Source organism: Phascolarctos cinereus, unplaced genomic scaffold, assembly GCF_003287225.1.
Source record: "Phascolarctos cinereus isolate Bilbo 61053 unplaced genomic scaffold, phaCin_HiC Scaffold_726;HRSCAF=1367, whole genome shotgun sequence".
NCBI lineage: Eukaryota > Metazoa > Chordata > Mammalia > Diprotodontia > Phascolarctidae > Phascolarctos > Phascolarctos cinereus.
In genome coordinates, this window is record NW_027556098.1 from 224,320,755 (window position 1) to 224,339,772 (window position 19,018).

The 19,018-nt window shown below is 35.6% G+C and overlaps 1 protein-coding gene across 2 annotated transcripts in view; it reads right to left on the minus strand.

The window, feature by feature from the left end:
• CSRNP3 (cysteine and serine rich nuclear protein 3) overlaps positions 1 to 19,018 on the minus strand; it is a 143,622-nt gene that overhangs the window by 112,386 nt on the left and 12,218 nt on the right. Inside the window, exon 1 of one of the 2 annotated variants that reach the window (XM_020990861.2) lies at positions 8,302 to 8,517. The exons of the other annotated variant lie outside the window; for it this stretch is intronic. Coding sequence (XP_020846520.1) covers positions 8,302 to 8,371 — 70 coding nt within the window. The 5' untranslated portion in view covers positions 8,372 to 8,517. Of the gene's footprint in view, positions 1 to 8,301; positions 8,518 to 19,018 lie in introns of those variants that run through there. 2 annotated transcript variants of the gene reach the window in all.

Genomic DNA, 19,018 nt, shown 5'->3' on the forward strand with positions numbered 1-19,018 from the left:
ATTAGACTAGAAATTTAGTTTCAGGAGTTCTGAAGAGCTTCAATTCTCCTCCACCCCTGGACAATTGTAGTTTGACATAATTTCATCTTGACTTTTAAACTCTTCAAGGTATGAGATTTTATCCATGTGGACACTTGTGCAGTTCTTCTATGTTTCACGAGTTGTTGTGGATGAAAAATCCATCACCTGATGGCTGATCATCTAGTCATGAGACTTTCCATCAAGTGACCCATGCTCAAAGCCTTTTAAGCTTGGTAGAATCTAGCCAGGCTCATGCTAGAGGCAGCTAAGTGGCACCATAGTGCACAGAGAACTGGGCCTGGAGTCAGGAAGTTCCAGTTCATTCAGCCTGAAGAAATTACTACCTGAGAGACCCTGGGCAAGTCACTTACGGTCCTGGAGGGCTGAAGGATAGGACAATAAACTCTTCCCAAAGTCTTTCTTTATAGAGCCTTCCCAGTAACTTCATTCTCCATCAGCAGCTCTACTTGGCTTTAATTCCACAAAACAACATTCCCATACCCCAACCTCTGCCCCTACCTGGCTTTTTGGTTTCCTTTTGTGTGCTGTCTTCCCCAATTAGATCATAAGCTCCTTGAGGGCAGGGACTGTCTCTTTTTTTAATTTGTATTGACAATGCTTAGCACAGTACCTGGCATATACTAAGTGCTTAATAAATATTTGCTGATTTAAACTGAATTGAAATTAACCATTATCTGCCTCACTTTTCCCAACTATGGAAGGGGATCATAGCACCTACTTTCCAGAGTTATTCTGAGGTTAAAATGAAATTATGTTTGTAAAGCACTTAATATAGTGCCTGGCACCTAATAAGGATCCTTCCTTCCTTCCTCCCTTCTTCTCTCCCTCCCACCTTTCCTTCCTTCTTTCCTCTGTTGACACAATTAGAGAATAAGTGGTCAACTCCATTTCACAAGGGGATTCACAGTAGGCCTTTATAATATTTTCATTGTTATTATGATGCATTACCAAATAAATAAGCATTTATTAATGCTTACTAAGTATCAGGGACTGTGTAAGGCACTGAGGATATAAATTCAAAGAATGAAAAAAAAATCCCTATTCAATAATGCCATGTGTATGTATCACACATTCAAGTAGTGGTAGCTATAAAGGACTGGGTAAATATTTGCACATGATCTGTGAAAATTAACAACATTCTTTTATAGTAACCACACATATGTTACTCAGGTAAGAACAAAGAAAGATAAATGTTATTTTTAAATACGCAGGCACATCCTTGGTTGGAAACACTGCGTGCTATATATTAAAAATCAATTTGCAGCCTCACTTTTGCACATTTCATAAATTATAATAGTGATTAAATCTGTGTACATATAACATTTCACATTTATAAATGCCCAGAATAAAATTAAAACTTTAAGAATCTACTAAGTGCAATGAACCACAAATGCCTTTCACCAGGTCAGTTAGAACCTAAAAAAAGATTTGTCAGGTACTCCATTAATGATTAGCCAACTAATGTGTATTTATCTTTCCATGAGAACTGATTACCATGTTTTGAATATAACATTTGGTTATATATATTGTGTGTGTCTGTGTGTGTGTGCACATGTGTTTTAATAAGCGATTAGAGACCATTAAAGGCTACATAGTTTTACACTCAAATCTGTGTATCTGATAGAGTCTAATATTGTCCTGAGGTACCAAGTTCTGTTTGAAATAATATTTCTATGTTTCTGTTCTACCTAGTGGCATTTGTTGAACACCTATAGCAATGACATTCCCACTGTTTGCTTAAAGCTTTAAGTTCCACAGAGCTTCTGAGAATCCCTAAGGAAATGACAATTACCTATATGTTATGTTTTACTAAGTATGTGTTTTTAATGTCTACAAAAATAGTGAAGATTGACCATTCATTTGACTAACTTTCCAAACACAGGATGACACGTGGGGCAATTAAATGCATGTGAATTACACAATGAAAAAGACCAAATCATTCTTAAAGTGATTATTAGAGGATTCTTGAGCTTTGAATTTCATTTTATCCTATCTCCTTTGGAAACAGAGAATCACACAAATGAAATGATAAGGGAAAAGTAAAACTTAATTTTTCATTTCACATGCTACTTATCAGAAATGCATCTGAGTGAAGCTCATCTAGTTTACCATGCTGCTCTGAATATAAAGTAAGAATATTAGTAAACTTTTAAATTAAAGATAAAAAGCATCATATTAATATTAATTACTATTTTAAAAATAATTCAGGCAAATCTACTATTAACTCCATATTATGATACTTTCCTTGTGTCAAGAAGCATGCCGTATAAAGATCAGCTGAAGAAACTTGAGATCATTTAGCTTAGAAAGAAAAATATAGATGGGGTTGAAAAATCACATATGTCTTTAGATATTTGAAGGGTCATCATGGGGGAAAGGGATTAGACATTTTACTTGTGCTAGGAGGCAAAATGAGGACCACTGGGTAGAGGTTGCAAAGAGGAAGATTTAGGTTTCAGTTCAATTAAGCAAACATTTATTAAACACTTAGTATGTGCCAGTCACTGTCCTAGGTGCTGAATGTAAGGAGATTGTGGGTTTCTCTTCACTATAAGTCTTCAAGCAAAGCCTGAATGGCCATTTACATAATGGGAATTTTATAGGAGGGATTTTTATTCAGGTATAGGTTGGACTATATATATGTCTTCCTAAGTTCCTCTGATCTCTAATTCTGTGACTCTATGTTATGATTCCAACCAGGTAGCAATTCTTGCCTGAGTGGTATCAGGGAGTGAGGCTGTGGTGGACAGTAATTCTAATAAGCAGTGGGAAGGTATTCACACTCTTCTAATAATTTATATTATATTTACTTATATACAGGTATTTGTATTGCTACAAGACTCCTTGAGGTTTGGGATATAAGTCATTCCTTTCTCTATATGCCCAGGCCTAACACAATATGTTATGCAGCAGCAGTGTTTAATAAATGTTTGTTGAATGATTCATGGAGGAATGAATGATTAGTACTGATTGACCACTCCGCATGTCACTAAAAATATAAAGTTTGGAGTTGGGGATCATAAGATCATAGTGTCATAGTACTAGAGCTGAAATGAATCTTGAGGTCCAGTTAGTCCAGAACCTTAATGTCATAGATGAGGACATGGAGGCCTGGACAAGTGAAATGACTTGACAGAGTCATACAGGTAGTAAATGGGAAAGATGAACTCAGTTTCTCTGACTTTAGGTCAAGTTTTTTTTCCTAACATCATGCTGCTTAATCATTCTTTATCTTTGGGACAAAAGTGACTTGAGGTTGCTGACCCATACACTAGAAATATAACCAAACCAACTCATGACTGAACATGATAAATTTTCAGATCTGTACATACAGTAATGTCCCACTTATTCAGTGGGCAGGCTCTTGGCAACCACATTGAATCATAAAGCATCCAGGAATCAGAAGTAAGCCAAAAAGGTTGAGAAAATTGTTGTTTAAAATGCTGTTTTCTTTTCTCTATAAGACAGATGGGGAGCCAAGTTAAGGCTCTACTCCAATGACTTCCTACTTAGATTTCTGTGTAAAATGTGTTTTACATCTAGTTTTCCAGATGATATTGGACTAGAAAAAAACAAAATGGGGTCCTAGGGGTACTAAAAGTATCAGAAATGACAATGTCAACTAGACAGGTAGTGAGGAAAGAGAATAAACAGTAGTCCTAGGTCATTTAACTTAAGGACAAAAATCCCTATCTATCTGAATAGCCCATAAAGGTATAAATGTATTATTGCATAGTATAATAACTGATGTTCAAAATGATAGCTCAGTCATCAAGAAAAGTTTAAACTTTGGTCAGCATTCTGTGTTCAAAAATACATGAAATAAGTTTTGCAAATTTTCAAAAAACACTAAAATGCTCAAATTTTTTAAAAATTAAGTGTTTAAAAGTCATAATCTTTAGTTATCTGGTAAATTCATTCAAAATGAATTTTATCAGTTCTTGGAAGTTATAGTCCACTAATGTCCTCCTTTTCTTTTTCTCATCATGGCTTTGCCCTAAATTCTTACGGGTTATACCAATAAAGAACATTTTGGAAAGACTTTGAATGTGAGGCCAGTTATAAGCTCTTTACTTATTGTCACCACTAAGTAGAAAAAGATGCTAAGGCCACTGGTAATTCATGTCTTGGAGTTACCAGGGAATGTAAAGTTATGATCTACACTGGTGGAAATACTATATATACAGATATCTTAAAATATTAATAAACTTGCACATCTCAACAGGCTAAAATTTATTTAACACACCTGTTTATCTTTCGATAAGTTTGATGGGACCATATTAAAAAATACGGCCAATTTTATTACATCGTCAACATGAGGACCTTCTATATGTGCACTAGCATAAATACATAACTCATTATTAAAGAAGTAGTATGCTATCTGTGGAAAAAACATTGGACTTGTAGTCACAAATGATTTGGTTTTGAAGCTTGTCACTAACATTTACTCTATAAACCTTCATCTCAGTTTTCTCATATGTAAAATGAGGACAATAATATTTGTACTATCCATCTCACAGGGCTATTGTAAGGAAAGTCTTTTGTACATCTTAAACTGCTACATAAATTAATAATTTTGTTATAGTTAAACATGCACCCTGTATATACAATAAATGCTACTTTCAGGCCTTCCTTTGGATAATATAAAGCTTGGATTTGGCATATTTTCCACCAAAAGTATATGCTGACCTACATTTCTTTACCTCCTTTTCATTCTGCATAGCCTCTTGGGTAAAACTGATGTGAAATGATAGAAAACTGAAAAGCAAGGGCATAGAAACAAGCTTTGCTTTGGGGAGGGAGAGAACTGGAAGAATTCATCCCCTGCAAGTGAAGAAAATACACAGAATCTACTTGTCAGTCTTCCCCCATTATGCTTTCAGAGTGTAGTCTGATTAAATTTTTTTTTGAAGGATAAGATGGATAAATTTGTTATGGGATAGTATAGGTTCAGAAGTCACCTTTTTAGCATTGTATTTGGCATTTGATTATTTTTTTCCTGTTCTTCCCCCAACCCCTAGATTTTGTAGGTGCCAGTTATCTATTCAGAAAAAATACTCAGATGGAAAATAATATTTCACACAGGCTCTGAGAAGGGAATAAGTGGGTTGCAGGTTAGACTATGTCACCTAATGTTAGGCTGAGTGAGTGTCATCTTTATGGATCTACTTTTTTCAAAGGCTACGACAGGGTAACTGGTTTCAAATGATGGCAAAGATAGACAGGTAGTCAGATAGTAAGACAAGTTATCTTTGAAAAAAAATCTTAAAGATTCCTGAATACATTATACCTGCCCACTTCAGTATGATCTGCTATCTGTTCCTCAAGTGTAACAGTTGCATAAAATAGAAGGTTTTATATTCGAAGAATCTCTTGTAATCAAACTGCATAGTTTAAAACAACCCCACATAGTGTTTGGGGGTAAAAAACACAAAACAAAACAAAGCCTCCATTTCTGTTTAAGGTAATAAGAACTAGATAGCCCCTGGAGATTCTCTCAGCTCTACATCTATGATACTATAATCCTTAAATAGATGTCCAAATGAAAATAAGGTACACTTTTAAAGAGATAAAAGCTGAATTTTAGAAATTTAACTATTAACAGTCAGTAAATACTTTCATATGCTTACTATGTGCAAGGCACTGTGGTTTTATCTATACCACCCACATTACCCATTTAAGTTTAGATAACTGGGCTATGAATTTATTGCTCATAGAAATGATTTGTATAGCAGTAGGGTGGAGAACTGAACAGAAAGCATGTCTCAGGAGTGGTAAGACTTGGATTCAAGTTTTGCCACTCAAACATATTGGTGGTGGTACCTTGGGCGAATCACTTAACCCTTCATGCAACTCTGAGATTATTAGTCTCAGAACAGTGCCAGTCTGCACTGGTGGAGGGAGTTTCCTCACTTAGGGCTCTCTATACCAATGGAAAGACAGATTCAGCACCCCGCTTCCTCAGCCCACTCCCTCTATACAAATTATGGCTTTATGCAATGCAGAAAAAATCCAAGGTTTAGAAGGAATTTGCATTGAGACGCAAATTACCCAGGATATTCAGGCAAGAAATTTGCACTTGTATATACATACTTCCTGTCATTCATGACACCTTAACAATTTCAGATAGATAGATAGATATAGATATAAATGATGCAGATGATAGATAGATGATAGATAGGTGATAGGTGACAAGGTAGATCTAATATCACATTTCTCAAGAATCACAATGAGCTCCTGCCTCCCCCCAATCCCACCCCACAGTGTTTTCATTATTTATTGGGGAGCTTAAAGTGGTGGCAATTCCATTTACATGGCTAATGGAATGGGACAGCCTAAGTGAATTTGTATTCACATTCATTCACAGTCCTCCCACACATCCCACCCCCAGAGGCACACAGGCACAAAGGCAGGTAGAAACTAAATGCATCAGTAGAGTTACAGACATTTATGTTCCACGTAGAACAAAATTATTTTTTTGATTATTCAAAGTAGTTACATCTTAAAATATCAAGTTCCTAAAACAGTGACATGAAGTCTTTAGATATGGACTATAACTTAAGCAAATAAGGACCCAGAATACAATTTCTTGCTTGATTAGACATTATCGTGATTTTAGGCGCATTTCAAACAACAGTACGGAATTTTGACAACAAGATTTCATTGTCCATCCAATACAAGAAAAACTCAAAAGATCATTAGAATACATTCACTTTTAACCTAATTATTGTAGGAAATTTACAAAGAGAAAAACGTGTAAGAAGAAAATGGCAATGTTACTGTTTGTTTTCGCATCACATAAGATATGAAATTAAATGCTTCTTTAAGCCAGTACTAGGATCCTGAAAAAAAAAATGTCACAATGCCCCAGCAGAGTGATAAAGAATGAGAATCTGGCCCTGAATGACCACCCCACACTGTGCTCCATAAACATTTGACATAATTGTCCTTCACAACTTTAAATGATGCCCTTCTGTGTTTGTTCCTATTTATTTAAAACACACACACACATACACAAATTAACTCTCTCTTTTCTATGTGAAAGATAATTAAATTTACATAAGTATATATTTGTTCTCTGCATCCAAAACATCTTTAAATATCTAATACAAATAAAGAAGCAAATGGCAATCATTTCATGACTAGACATTATTTTTGCTACTTCACTTTTGTGTAATAAATCCATCCCCCACCCCCAGCAACTGTTACAAACAACAGAAGCAAACTGACAGAAGTGAGAATACTATTTTCTATTACCAATATTATCACTGATGGCTTCATATGGTCTCAATTTATAACTGTACTTAGATCTCTATGTCTAGAAAAAAGCTTATTAAGTTACATATTTTAAAATTGAGGTAAGTGAGGGAAATTCCTAAAATGCTGTCATATTCAAACACACACACACACACACACACACACAAACACACACACACACATACATACATACACCTATCTCTAGGCTTCTGGTCAGTCTTATTGTGAAATATATGCCTACAAGGCTATTATACTTAAACACACTGATAAAGAGAGTCAGTCCAGTGACCTATAGAATTTATCATGAGTTATAATCACTTTGCAATCTAAGCAGATATTTCAACTGAGAAGGAAGAATCACAGGAAGTTTAACATGTTGAGCTCATAACAATACATGTTTTAAATTAGACAAGAAAACTAGGAAGAATCAGAAAACCAAAAGAAAGACACAGAATTTTTAAACAACCAAATATGAAATAAAAAAAAATTTTCAACACCAAAATCTCAATTTTAGCGGTGCTTAATTTCCCCCTCTCCCCCCCAGTACCTAAATTAGAAGAAACTCCACCAAATAACCCTGATCAAATCAACAAAAATCTTGGTCAAGAGGAAAAATTTTTTTTTAAATTCTAAAACATCTTCTAAGAGCTAGAGGAATGGGGCTGGGATCTTTACCTACCTGTTCCTGTTACAAAGTACCAAACGTGAGGTTTTTTGAAAAGTGACATTAGGCTGAAAACCCGGATTTAATTTTCTTATTCAAACAGCTACATCCGGACAAAATGTCATTCAAGAGCTCAAGCCATTGTGTTTCTAATTACAAAAACCAGAAAACGGTTTATGTGCATTTGAAACTAAAACAATTCAGTTACAGCAGAAATTCTAGGACTCCCAAACAGCTTCTAAGACAAATGAAAAGTGCGGCTGCTCCCATGCAAATCCATGCCATTCCTATCACAGAAATAAAACCAGGCACTGTGTGCAGTAATGCCTCACTGTTACCTGTGTTCACGTTTCGACTCCTGCGTAGGTCCTGGGCAATCTTCACTCTGGGCAGCCAAGACCACTTCATTTAACTCCTTTCCCGCCTGCTAATGATTTCTGCAAAACCGACTACATTTTTTTTTTCATTTTTTCATTCAACTGTTCCAGCCTTCTACGAGCCCTGTGACCTTTGAACTCATTTCTGTCTCCCTCCCCTTCTGCAGTCAAAGCTACTGTGCTGCTCTCATTTGCATAAGGCTGGGGAAGGCCTGCCAGGAGCTGAAATGGAATGCTGGGTAAGAAATTGTAGAGCTGCGGTTCAGCCAGAATACCTGAACCACTGGAGAGCCTATAGGAAAAAAAATGGGCACCCATTTTATCGGGCTGTCAAAAATCGTGCTTTCCCCTAATGTTGATTAAGGGATAAACGTTTTTAAATTCTTTATTTGCAGACCCCCTAGGATCACCCCTAAACAAAGTCTAGCTGTAGCAGCTGTGGTTTCCAAGGAAACCAAAATAGTCAAATACTTCATTTAAATACATGGGGTTAGGCCGATTTAAGATTCTCATCAACTTCTCTGTTTTTTTGGAAATGCAAGTAGATAATTTTTTTCCTCTAAAAAACGAACAGCACTGTGGACAGAAATAATATTGTACATTAAGGATTTCTCTTGTGTTTTTATTTTAAAAAGCCTGGCTTCATTCTGCTTTCTTTCACATTTACTGGAATAAATGACTATCAGTTACTGTGCAAATATCATAAGCGGCTACAATAACAACATGAAAAAATATGTGCTTCTGTGTGGAGGAAAATATCAACCTAATATGTGCAGCATGAAAATAATTTCTAGAGCAAAAAAAAGCGAATGAAAATAAAACAATTAGAAGTTTATATTTGTTGAAATTATATACTAATGAAGATGCAATGTTAAGTTAAATTATTGTTTAAATAATAAAATTCTAGGGACAAAAATGAAGATGTTTATCTGTTTTTTGAAATATGATTAAGACTATTTTATTATCCACTGTGTCTCCCTTCCTACAGGCGGCAACCCTCCTGTTTCAAACACTGAACTTCTCAAATGCTAAGAGACTAAGAAATGTGGTTATATTCCAAATATAGATGCTCATGTGCAAAAGTGTGTTCATAAATGCATTTTGCCCTTCTTAGTGATGTATCAATGCGAAAATACCTTTCTCACATAATTAAATCATTTCTCCCTTTAAATTAAGCTAATTTGTTTGAAGATGTGGAGCAATTTATGTGAAGCAAGGTTTTATAATCGTTCCCATATTATTAAAAGATTTAGTAAATGACAAAAAATGTATAACTGAAATGAACACAATTAAAAGCTATAAATGGCAAACATGTTGCTGTAATAGGCAGTTGGGATCATGACATTTTCAAAATAATGCTTCAGTTTTATGTGGAAAATATTTATTATTTTAAAAATCAAATATCCTATTCAAAAAAAACACTAAAAATATGTAACCTTTGATTTATACAGCACCCGATTCCTTAGAAATCTAAACTAACAGCACCAAAATGTGTGTTTTTATATGTGTATGTTATATATCTATATAATCTATAAGTATGTATTAGCAATATATACACATATATAACATACATTATATATACATATGTATTTAATTCCAGGGGAAAATTAATTTGAAGCCTTTTATTTGATCTCTATATTGCTATCATTTTATGCTATTGCTTTCACACATGGATTTCATTTGTATTCACCTTCTAAATTTGTGATGCCTTAAATAACTTTTTGGTGAATAGAATAATAATCTCTCTCTCTCTCTCTCTCTCTCTCTCTCACACACACACACACACACACACACACACACACACACACACACACTTTTTTTCTATGTATTTTTTCTAACAAATCCGATTACATCAACAATTTATCCAGTGCTGGATCAATTCATGTGCATCAGTCAGCCTATATGCTGTAAATATCTTAGATGCAAAGTTTTTTTTTTAAAGCAACAACACACAACACTGTCTTCATTTAAATTCAATCAAGCAAAAAAAGTGTTTGAGCAATCTATAAAATAACTGACCTGTTCAAATTGTAGTAGTCCTAGTCCATGCACTGTTTATTAATTAGAGTCCAAAATACATTGACTATCATTTTATAATATGTGCCATCATCACCGAAGACACTGTGTCTTCCTGGTTCCAGCGGAATCTTCTTAAATTTCCCAGCACTGTGTTTTATTGCTGGTACCATATGCTTTATTGTTCAGGGACAAGAGCTTCACTCTGCACAAAGACTCATTACCTACTGCTTGCTGAACAGCTTCAGTCTCACTGAGTCTGCCTACATGTGATCACATGGGAGTTTTGTCTGAGAGAACTAGGCATGCCACTGATTTCACTGTGTCTATGGATATTTTTATCAGCTGAGGTCTACTATGAGGAAGGAATAACAAATTATGAAACTGCTTTAAGTCATTAATGCAGCACAAATTATGGAAATCCCTTCACAACATTTTTTTTATTATTACAGAAAATATTTCAGCTGGAATTCAAAAGAAGTTAACTAGATTTTATTTTAATAAGAGGCTTCATAACAGTCAAGGCAGAGGATGGGGGGGCTGTCATAATGCACTGTAGTGTTTCCTGCCTTCTAAAAGCACTTCTATATTAATGCAATAAAGGAATGTTGCTAATGTTGCTTCCACTCTTAAAGGCACTGCTAGTATTTATTTTTGTAAAATGTTAAGCTTTCTAAAAATGTTTTCCATAAAAATCTCCTTAATGAAAATCTTCATTAACCAAGAGATTGTGTATATGCATATCTATTGTATTTACACACATACACCTTATATACAACTTTTGAGAAACCAGGTGATGCTGTGCTTATTTTTATAAATAAATATAAGAACTATATGATTAAACTATAAACTAAGGTCTCCAAAAAAAGGGCAATCCCCTGAAGAATGATTGAATTTTAAAAGAAAACCTCATTTAATGATCTGACATACGGTTAATATCAGTTCTTAAAACTGCAGTGATTTATTTCAAACTGTCTTTTTTCTACCTCTACAAAGCATATGCTACTCCTTATCTGCTTTCAATTTTAACAAGTGGTTTTCATGATGATTACCCAATATTTACAGAAACCTAGTGCTTCATAAATATTAAATTAACATCAAATTGTCTTTCTAAGCCCATAAAGGGTTAATTAAAGTCTAGTTGTTTCCACATTTTTGAAAAATGGAGACACCAAACCAAAATACGGTTTATTTAGTCACATTGCACTCAACAAAAATATTAATAAACAAATAACAAAACCATTCCTTATCCCTTTCAAAATATCCCTAAATTGAATCAGTAATTGACAGCTTGTTGCTTATTAAGCTCAGCAAAAATCATGTGACAAACACAAGCTGAAGTGCAACAAAAGCTAGAGCCTCTCCTTCCTAATGAGAATAAAACCCCAGCCAACATCACGATTCAGGATCAAAGAACAAATTACCTCTCTGTTTAGTTAAGTAAAAAATAGTCGGTCCTTTAACATATACTTGTAGTAGTGTTTGTAAAGCATGCAATAATTAATCCAGAAAAAGAGTGATCTCAACTTGTTTAGACCCTAGGATTAGATCTTCCCATTAACACTAAATTGTTTGCTGGGAAATTATGTCCAATTTGCTCACAAGATTTCAGGGATCATCCAGATTTTCAATTTTTTTAAAGTATAGAATAGTCAAGGAGTATTAACAAAATAGTCTGTAGTAACAACACCTTATCAATTTTGTTTACACTATTATTACTGAAGAATACAATTAGTATTACAATGCCTATGCTTTATAACCCCTTCAATTTGGGGTTTTTTCCTCCTGATGCTGAGAAAAAGTATTTTAAAATGCCACTAACTGTGTGTGTGTGTGTGTGTGTGTGTGTGTGTGCTCTCTCACCAAAGTATTTATATACATTTTTTTTTTGTCTACCCAGTGCTAAAGCTGTTACAAAACCCTGTAGGCATTATTTGAAAAGAAAATATATTGCAAGCTTAATAGTATATCTGAGTTCCTAAAGACATATACTTTCTGGCTAATATCACTGATGATGTCATCATGCTAATGTACAGGGAAATAAACAAAAGGCAGCCATTTTTTTCCTACTGCAGCACTTCAAAAACAGTGACATGAAATGCTTGCCAAATGGAGGGAAAGGATCAGCAAAAAACAAAGTTATTTCCAAGTTCTCAGGGTTAGTATTGGAAAAAATACATCTTTGTATTGGTTACTTTCTATAGATGTTTGTGTATTTATATGTGATGTTTGTGTGTGTGTAAGAAAATTAATTAGCAGTAAGAAAATAATACAGGCATCAAGAATATAAATCAGCTAGTAACGCAAGCCAATTATCAAGGAAACATTGTTTCCACAAAGAGGAGATTACAGACAGTAATATTAACATTATAAACGTGAACAGTCAGTCTGTCGAATTCACTGATGTTGAAAAAGGTGTTTCAAGATAGGAGCAGAGCATGAACCAAGAGCTAGAAGAAGCAGAGCAAATGATGAAACCATAACTCTCTTCCCAGTTCTAGCACTGACTCATACAACCTTGGACAAGTAATTTCAACATCTTTGTGCCAAAGTTTCTATATCTGTAAAATAGGAACACGAAATTGTTTGGAAAGTATGGCATGGAAGTACAACTTAATTGTTTCATCTTTTAGTACCTTGGTTCTCTTCAGTAAGGTAGGTCACCATCAACAGTACTCAGGAAAATAAGAAAAACAAATCTGGAATCTGACCATTTTAAAGGAGAATTTTACATGGCTTTTACAAAAGCGCTGTTCAATTGGCAGAATAGGGGGATAGGGCAATAGATCCTAACGGAAGCTTACAGATCATTTCTTCCAACCCTTTAATTTTGCAGACGAGGAAACTGAGGCCCACTGGACATAAATACACTTGACCAAGGTCACACTTTTAGTTAGTGGCAGTGGCAGAGCCAACACTAAAACCCAAGTCTCTAGTGTTCTTTCCACTATGCAAGATCATTTTTAAAAAATGCACATATGGAAAATTTGAAATTCAATTCAGGATATGATTTAACACAAATCTGCTAAATTAATGCAAGATTAGAGAAAATTACAAAATATTCATGATTCCAATCAAAATTCAGATACAGTATTTCAGCTACTCTGTAAGAAGACTGTAGCGGCATTTCTGATTCTCACATTACATAATGAACAACTGTTCATATTCTCTTATATAACAGTTTTATCAGCCAAGACTTCTTTAAATTTGAAATGAACAGAGAAACATAAGCTAACAGTTTAAGGAAGAAACTTCCAATTGAGACTAAAAGAACATTTTAAATGCAATTTATTATATTAAAAACATAAATTCACAAAAGATTTGTTCATCTTTGGTATTGTCCTCTTTCTATTTCTTAAAATCAAATTTTCTCACCTATGGCAAGGAAACACCTTAGTATAAATTCATTTCCTTTTTCGTACTTCCAGAAAATGGATTGGGATCAAATATGCCTGATATCCAACATGGGTAGTGAATCAGTCACAGACCTTTGGCAAATTGATGCTACCTCCCTCATTATACTAATTTGAGCATGTAAATTCTTTGAGGGCCCAGACTGTTTTACATTTTTTTACTTTATATTCTCAGTGTCTGGCATGCTTCCTTGTATGATAAAAATCATTTAACAAATGTTCGTTGAAATGAACTGAATTGAGGAGGGTTTAGGTTAAATCAAGAACTGAGATAACATGTACTTCTAGGATCCAAATTCTTAATTCAATTCAAGTCAATTCAATTCAACAAAAAGGTAAATAAGCACTGACTAAGGTAAAGGAGGGGGAGCTAGGTGGTACAGTGGACAGAGTGCTGAGCCTGGAGTCAGGAAGATTCATCTTCCTCAGTTCAAATCTGGTCTCAAACACTTACTCAAACACTTGGGCAAACCTTGTTTGCCTCAGTTTCCTCTTCTGTAAAATGAGCTTGAAAAGGAAATGACAAACCACTCCAGTATCTCTGCCAAGAAAACCCCAAATGGAGTCATGAAGAGTTGGTCACAGCTGAGAGACGACTTAATACTAACAAAAAACAAATGGTAAAGGTCCTATGCCTAAGGTGCTAGAGGTACAAAGATGAAAGTCCACATAGACGAAGCATACCTTCTGGAAATTTAGCATGGGGGAAAAATGGAAGGAGTCTAGCATGCAATTTAAACAAATAAATATAATAGGTCAATATAAAGTTTATTGGAGGGAAAAAGGAAAAAAAAACCTGACAAAGTATTCCAGGAAAGTCTGGGGAGAGCGAAATCACTGAAAGCTTCACAAAGGAAGCAACATTTGATCTGAGCCAGAAAAGTGTGAAGGAAGTATATTCTAAATGCGGAAGGACAGGTTAGACAAATGCACAGAGGTGGGAAATGGCCAAATGAGATTGAGAAAACTGTGGCTATTACATAGAATGCATGGAGGAAAGTAATATAAAATACATCCGGAAAGAGAAGCTGTTTCTGCTGGTATTTATTCATGGGGCCACACTAACTGCTAACACCCTCTCGAACACCTCCCTTCCTTTGCCCTCTCTCTCCCCCCTTCTCCTCAGTCTGATTCCCTCAGGATAATGCTGGGCTGATAATGAAGTCTAACAGTCACAAGATTAGCCATCTCCAAAGCCCTGGATTAATTCAAGTCTGTTCTCAAAGTGCAAGGGCAATGACAATATGTATTAGACAAGGAACTCTCATTTAGGTAGACCGCAAAAAGGAAAGATGCTACGTGTGCAAGTTGTGGGGAGTTGGGGATGTGAGAGAGGGCAGTGACAGGGTGAGACTTGGGAAGAGTTATGAAGAGAAAATAACCTTGCAAAAACACAAGTTATGCAAAATCAAACCAATCTTACTTTCCCACATTTGTATACCTGAGACTGATATTATAATCGTTATAAAGTAATATATTAAATGTAATTATAGATGGCACAGTTAGCTATTCCATAGGATTTCATCCACAGTCCCTCTGGCAGTGTATAAATGAAAGGCATAAACTAATAGGAAATAGAGAAGATACATATAAAAGAATAAGAATAAGAATAAATTTACACAATATGAGTGAATGTTAAGGATGCATATATAATACAGTGAAGGATATGTTAATTAAGATCTAAGTAGGAGGCAATAAAGAAGGACATAGCTAGATCGGGAGAAGCCACCATCAGTTCTTCCCTAGATGCAGCAAAGAGAAGTGGAAGGACACTGGATTTGGAATCAGAGGACCTGAGTGTGAATCCTGGCTCTGTCACTAATTGCCTAGGCAATCTTGGGCAAAAAACCAACTTATCCTCACTGACCCTTACTTTCCTCATCTATAAAATAAGGGAGCTGGATCTCTAAGGTTCCTTCCAATTCTAAATCCGTGATCATATTATATTCTCTTATCCTTATATTGTTTGTTCATTTCAGTTGTGCCCGATTCTTTGTCACCCCATTTGGGGTTTTCTTGGCAAAGATAATGGAGTGTTTTGTCACAGTAGGTAGATTGGGAAGAATGCTGGATTTGGAGTCAAGAGAGTTTATTTCTTAACTCTGGAAAGTATTGTGTTACTTAATGTCTCTGAGACTCAGTTTCCTCACCTATAAAAAAGGGAAAGCCATTCCTGCGAATCTTACCTCAGAATTGCTGTGAACCTTAAAGAACCTTAAAGAAATATATAAATGTAATTTCTTCCTATATGAGTAGCAAAGGGGACATGCCTCATCTGAACTTCAAGCTATGGGAAGAGACAAAGGACTATTCTGGCACCTGGCTGAAGGTCTTTGAAATAGAGGAAGAGGAATATATATATTTTTTTAGGTAATTGGGGTTAAGTGACTTGCCCAGGGTCACACAGCTAGTAAGTGACGAGTTTTTGGTCTGAGGCCACGTTTGAACTCAGGTCCTCCTGACTTCAGGGCTGGTGCTCTATCCACTGCACCACCTAGCTGCCCAAGGAGTATTCTTGATACGTAGAGAGGGCACTAAGAAAGTGCCAAAGGGTTTTTTTTTCCTTTTCTTTTTTACAGAAAGGGTCATGGCCAAAGCAGCAAGAGGAGATGATGACTTTCACAACAGCAGAAGACCACTGGGAGGTTATGAGAGAGGCAGGAAGCCTGAGGAAGAAGAGGTCGAAGTAGTTTAAGACAAGGACCTACACAAAGGCAGTGATTTTTAGCATTAAAGAGAAAGGAGACAGGTATCAGACCTGCCACATTGAAAGATATGAGGGGGGTTAACTAGATGATCTCTAAGGTCCCTTCTAGGCCTAAAATCTGATTTTTATTCTTTTTGTTTAGTGCCCGAGACATAGAGAACATTAAACTAATCTTGTGACACTGACATAAGCAAAATGTCTTTTAGCTTTCTGAAGCTTATTATTTCTATCTATAAAAAGATTATTATCTCTGACACACTATAAAGGGCTTAATGCTGGGAGGGTAAGTGAGAATATTTGAAAAATAATTGAACCAACTTGGATGGAAGTCCCAAAAGAATATTATTAGTGAGTAATGTCATAATTAAAATGTTCTTTCCTTCAGTTGGATTCCTTACCTATTAAGGAAAAAGGAGTAATAACAATGGTCATTTATCTAGTGGCTTACCCTGATCATTTCCTTTGACCCTCACAACAGCCCTGTGAGGTAAGTGCCATGGGTACTACTATCCCCATTTTCTTTTTTTTTTGTCTTCCCCATTTTCCAGATGAGGAAAACTGAGGACCAGAGAAGTTAAATAATTTGGCCAGGAATATACAATGCTTAATTGTTAGAAGTACATGACCTCACCATTTCAAGCCTGTTTTTTTTCCCACCACATAGATTACATTGCCTCTATATGACCTAGTGAATACGATAGGACCTAGTGTTCCATGAAGAAAATAGGAAACTTCTGTGACTCCAAATTCAGACCAAAAATATAACCTTGAAAGCAAACAAGCTCACTGATAGATTTCTCCCAATCCCTAACTACATCTGGCTGTTAGATTAGCAAAATGGCAGATGTTAAGAGGCCAGAAAACTAATGTTCTGAATGATGCAGGTTAAATGGTAGGAATAAACTCAGCTGCTTCTGCTTAGCATGTGCAAAATGTATGTAAGTCATTTGAACATGGATATTAAAAAGTTACTATGCAAAGTGACCCAGGGATAAAAATGATGAGTTTTGTCCTGATCCTTTTAAGCTTTAACAATGTAAAGGAATCCCAAAAAAAGCATCTAACTGTAGAAAAGAGTCAATTAGGTGAGCCCTCCTATCCTGGAAGGACACAAAAGGGATATTTGTTTCCCAGAGCCCAGATGGAGAAGATTGCAAAGATTCCTTCCTATGTGGAATTAGGTAATGGAGCTAATTTGGAGCAAATTGGGGCACAGAATAAAAGGGTACAATGGAGGAAAAGAAATCAGCATTTATATGGTGCCTACTGTGTGCCAGGTACTGTGCTTAGCACTTTACAAATATTTGATCTTCACAACCACTCTGAGGGGTGGGTGCTATTATTGTCTTTATTTTATAGATGAAGAAACTGAGGCAAACAAAGGTTAAGGGTCACACAGTTAATAAATGTCTTGGGCTAGATTTGAACTCAGGTCTTCCTAGACTCTAGATCTAGCACTCTATCTGTTCTACTCTATCTACTTAGCTGCCTCTATGAAATGAAAACACACATGGTACAAGCAAAAATGCTTGTAGGGTAAGTGGAGGAGAGTCCTTGAAAGAGTTTAACCATCACATCATGTTCTGAGTCCTAATCTTTGGCAAGGCACAGTTGGCCCTATATCCCCATTCCTCCCTCCCCCCACCAAGTTAAAATAAATTTAAAGTGGAAGGGTTTGAAGGTAACTTAAATGAAATTGTTACAGTGACAAGGTTGAGTGTCCGCATTTCTTGCGCTACCTGTCATGGTATTCAAGATAAGTGTGGCCATACTTATATTTCAGGTCAAATCAACAAGCATTTATTAAGTGTTTTTATAGGATACTACCTAGTAAGGCACAAAGCCTGTAGAAGTCTGGTTAAAGAAGCCTTCTCCCCAGAATTTAGATGGAATAGACTTTCCACCAAAGTCCTACTCTGATGCTTCACTGTAGCACAGGATCTCAAGAGAGAGGTAGAAAAGTCCTGGATTTGGAGTTTGAGGTTTGGAGGCCTAGTTTCTTATTTGCTACCTGTGTAAGATTGGGTGAATCACTTAAACTCTCTGGGCTCCATTTGTTCATTTGAAATTAAAAGTTTGGATTATGGGATATCTAAGAGCCATTGCATCTCTAAATTTTGTGATCTTAAAACATGCCAGCAGATCTGAGCTTCTAGTAAATCAGAAAAAGGCTTCTAGTTTCAGAGAAGCCAGGAAGTTTAGAGAAGCTCGTTACTGACAGAAGGCTGACCACCACATGCTGAATTTTGGGGGACACAACAACTGTTTTTTAAATTTTTTTAAAATTTATTTATTTATTTTGATTCATCAATAATCACTTCCATATGCTTTTGAGTTTAAAATTTTTCTCCCCCTTCCTCCCCACCACCCTCCCCAAGACGGTGCACAATCTGATATAGGCTATACATTTACATTCCTATTAAACATATTTTCACGTTAGTGGTGTTGTAAGTAAAGACTAAAACCAATAGGAGGAACCACTAGAAAGAGGAAACAAAACTCAACAGAAGAGAAAAAAAAAGCAATTCAACTTTCATAGTTC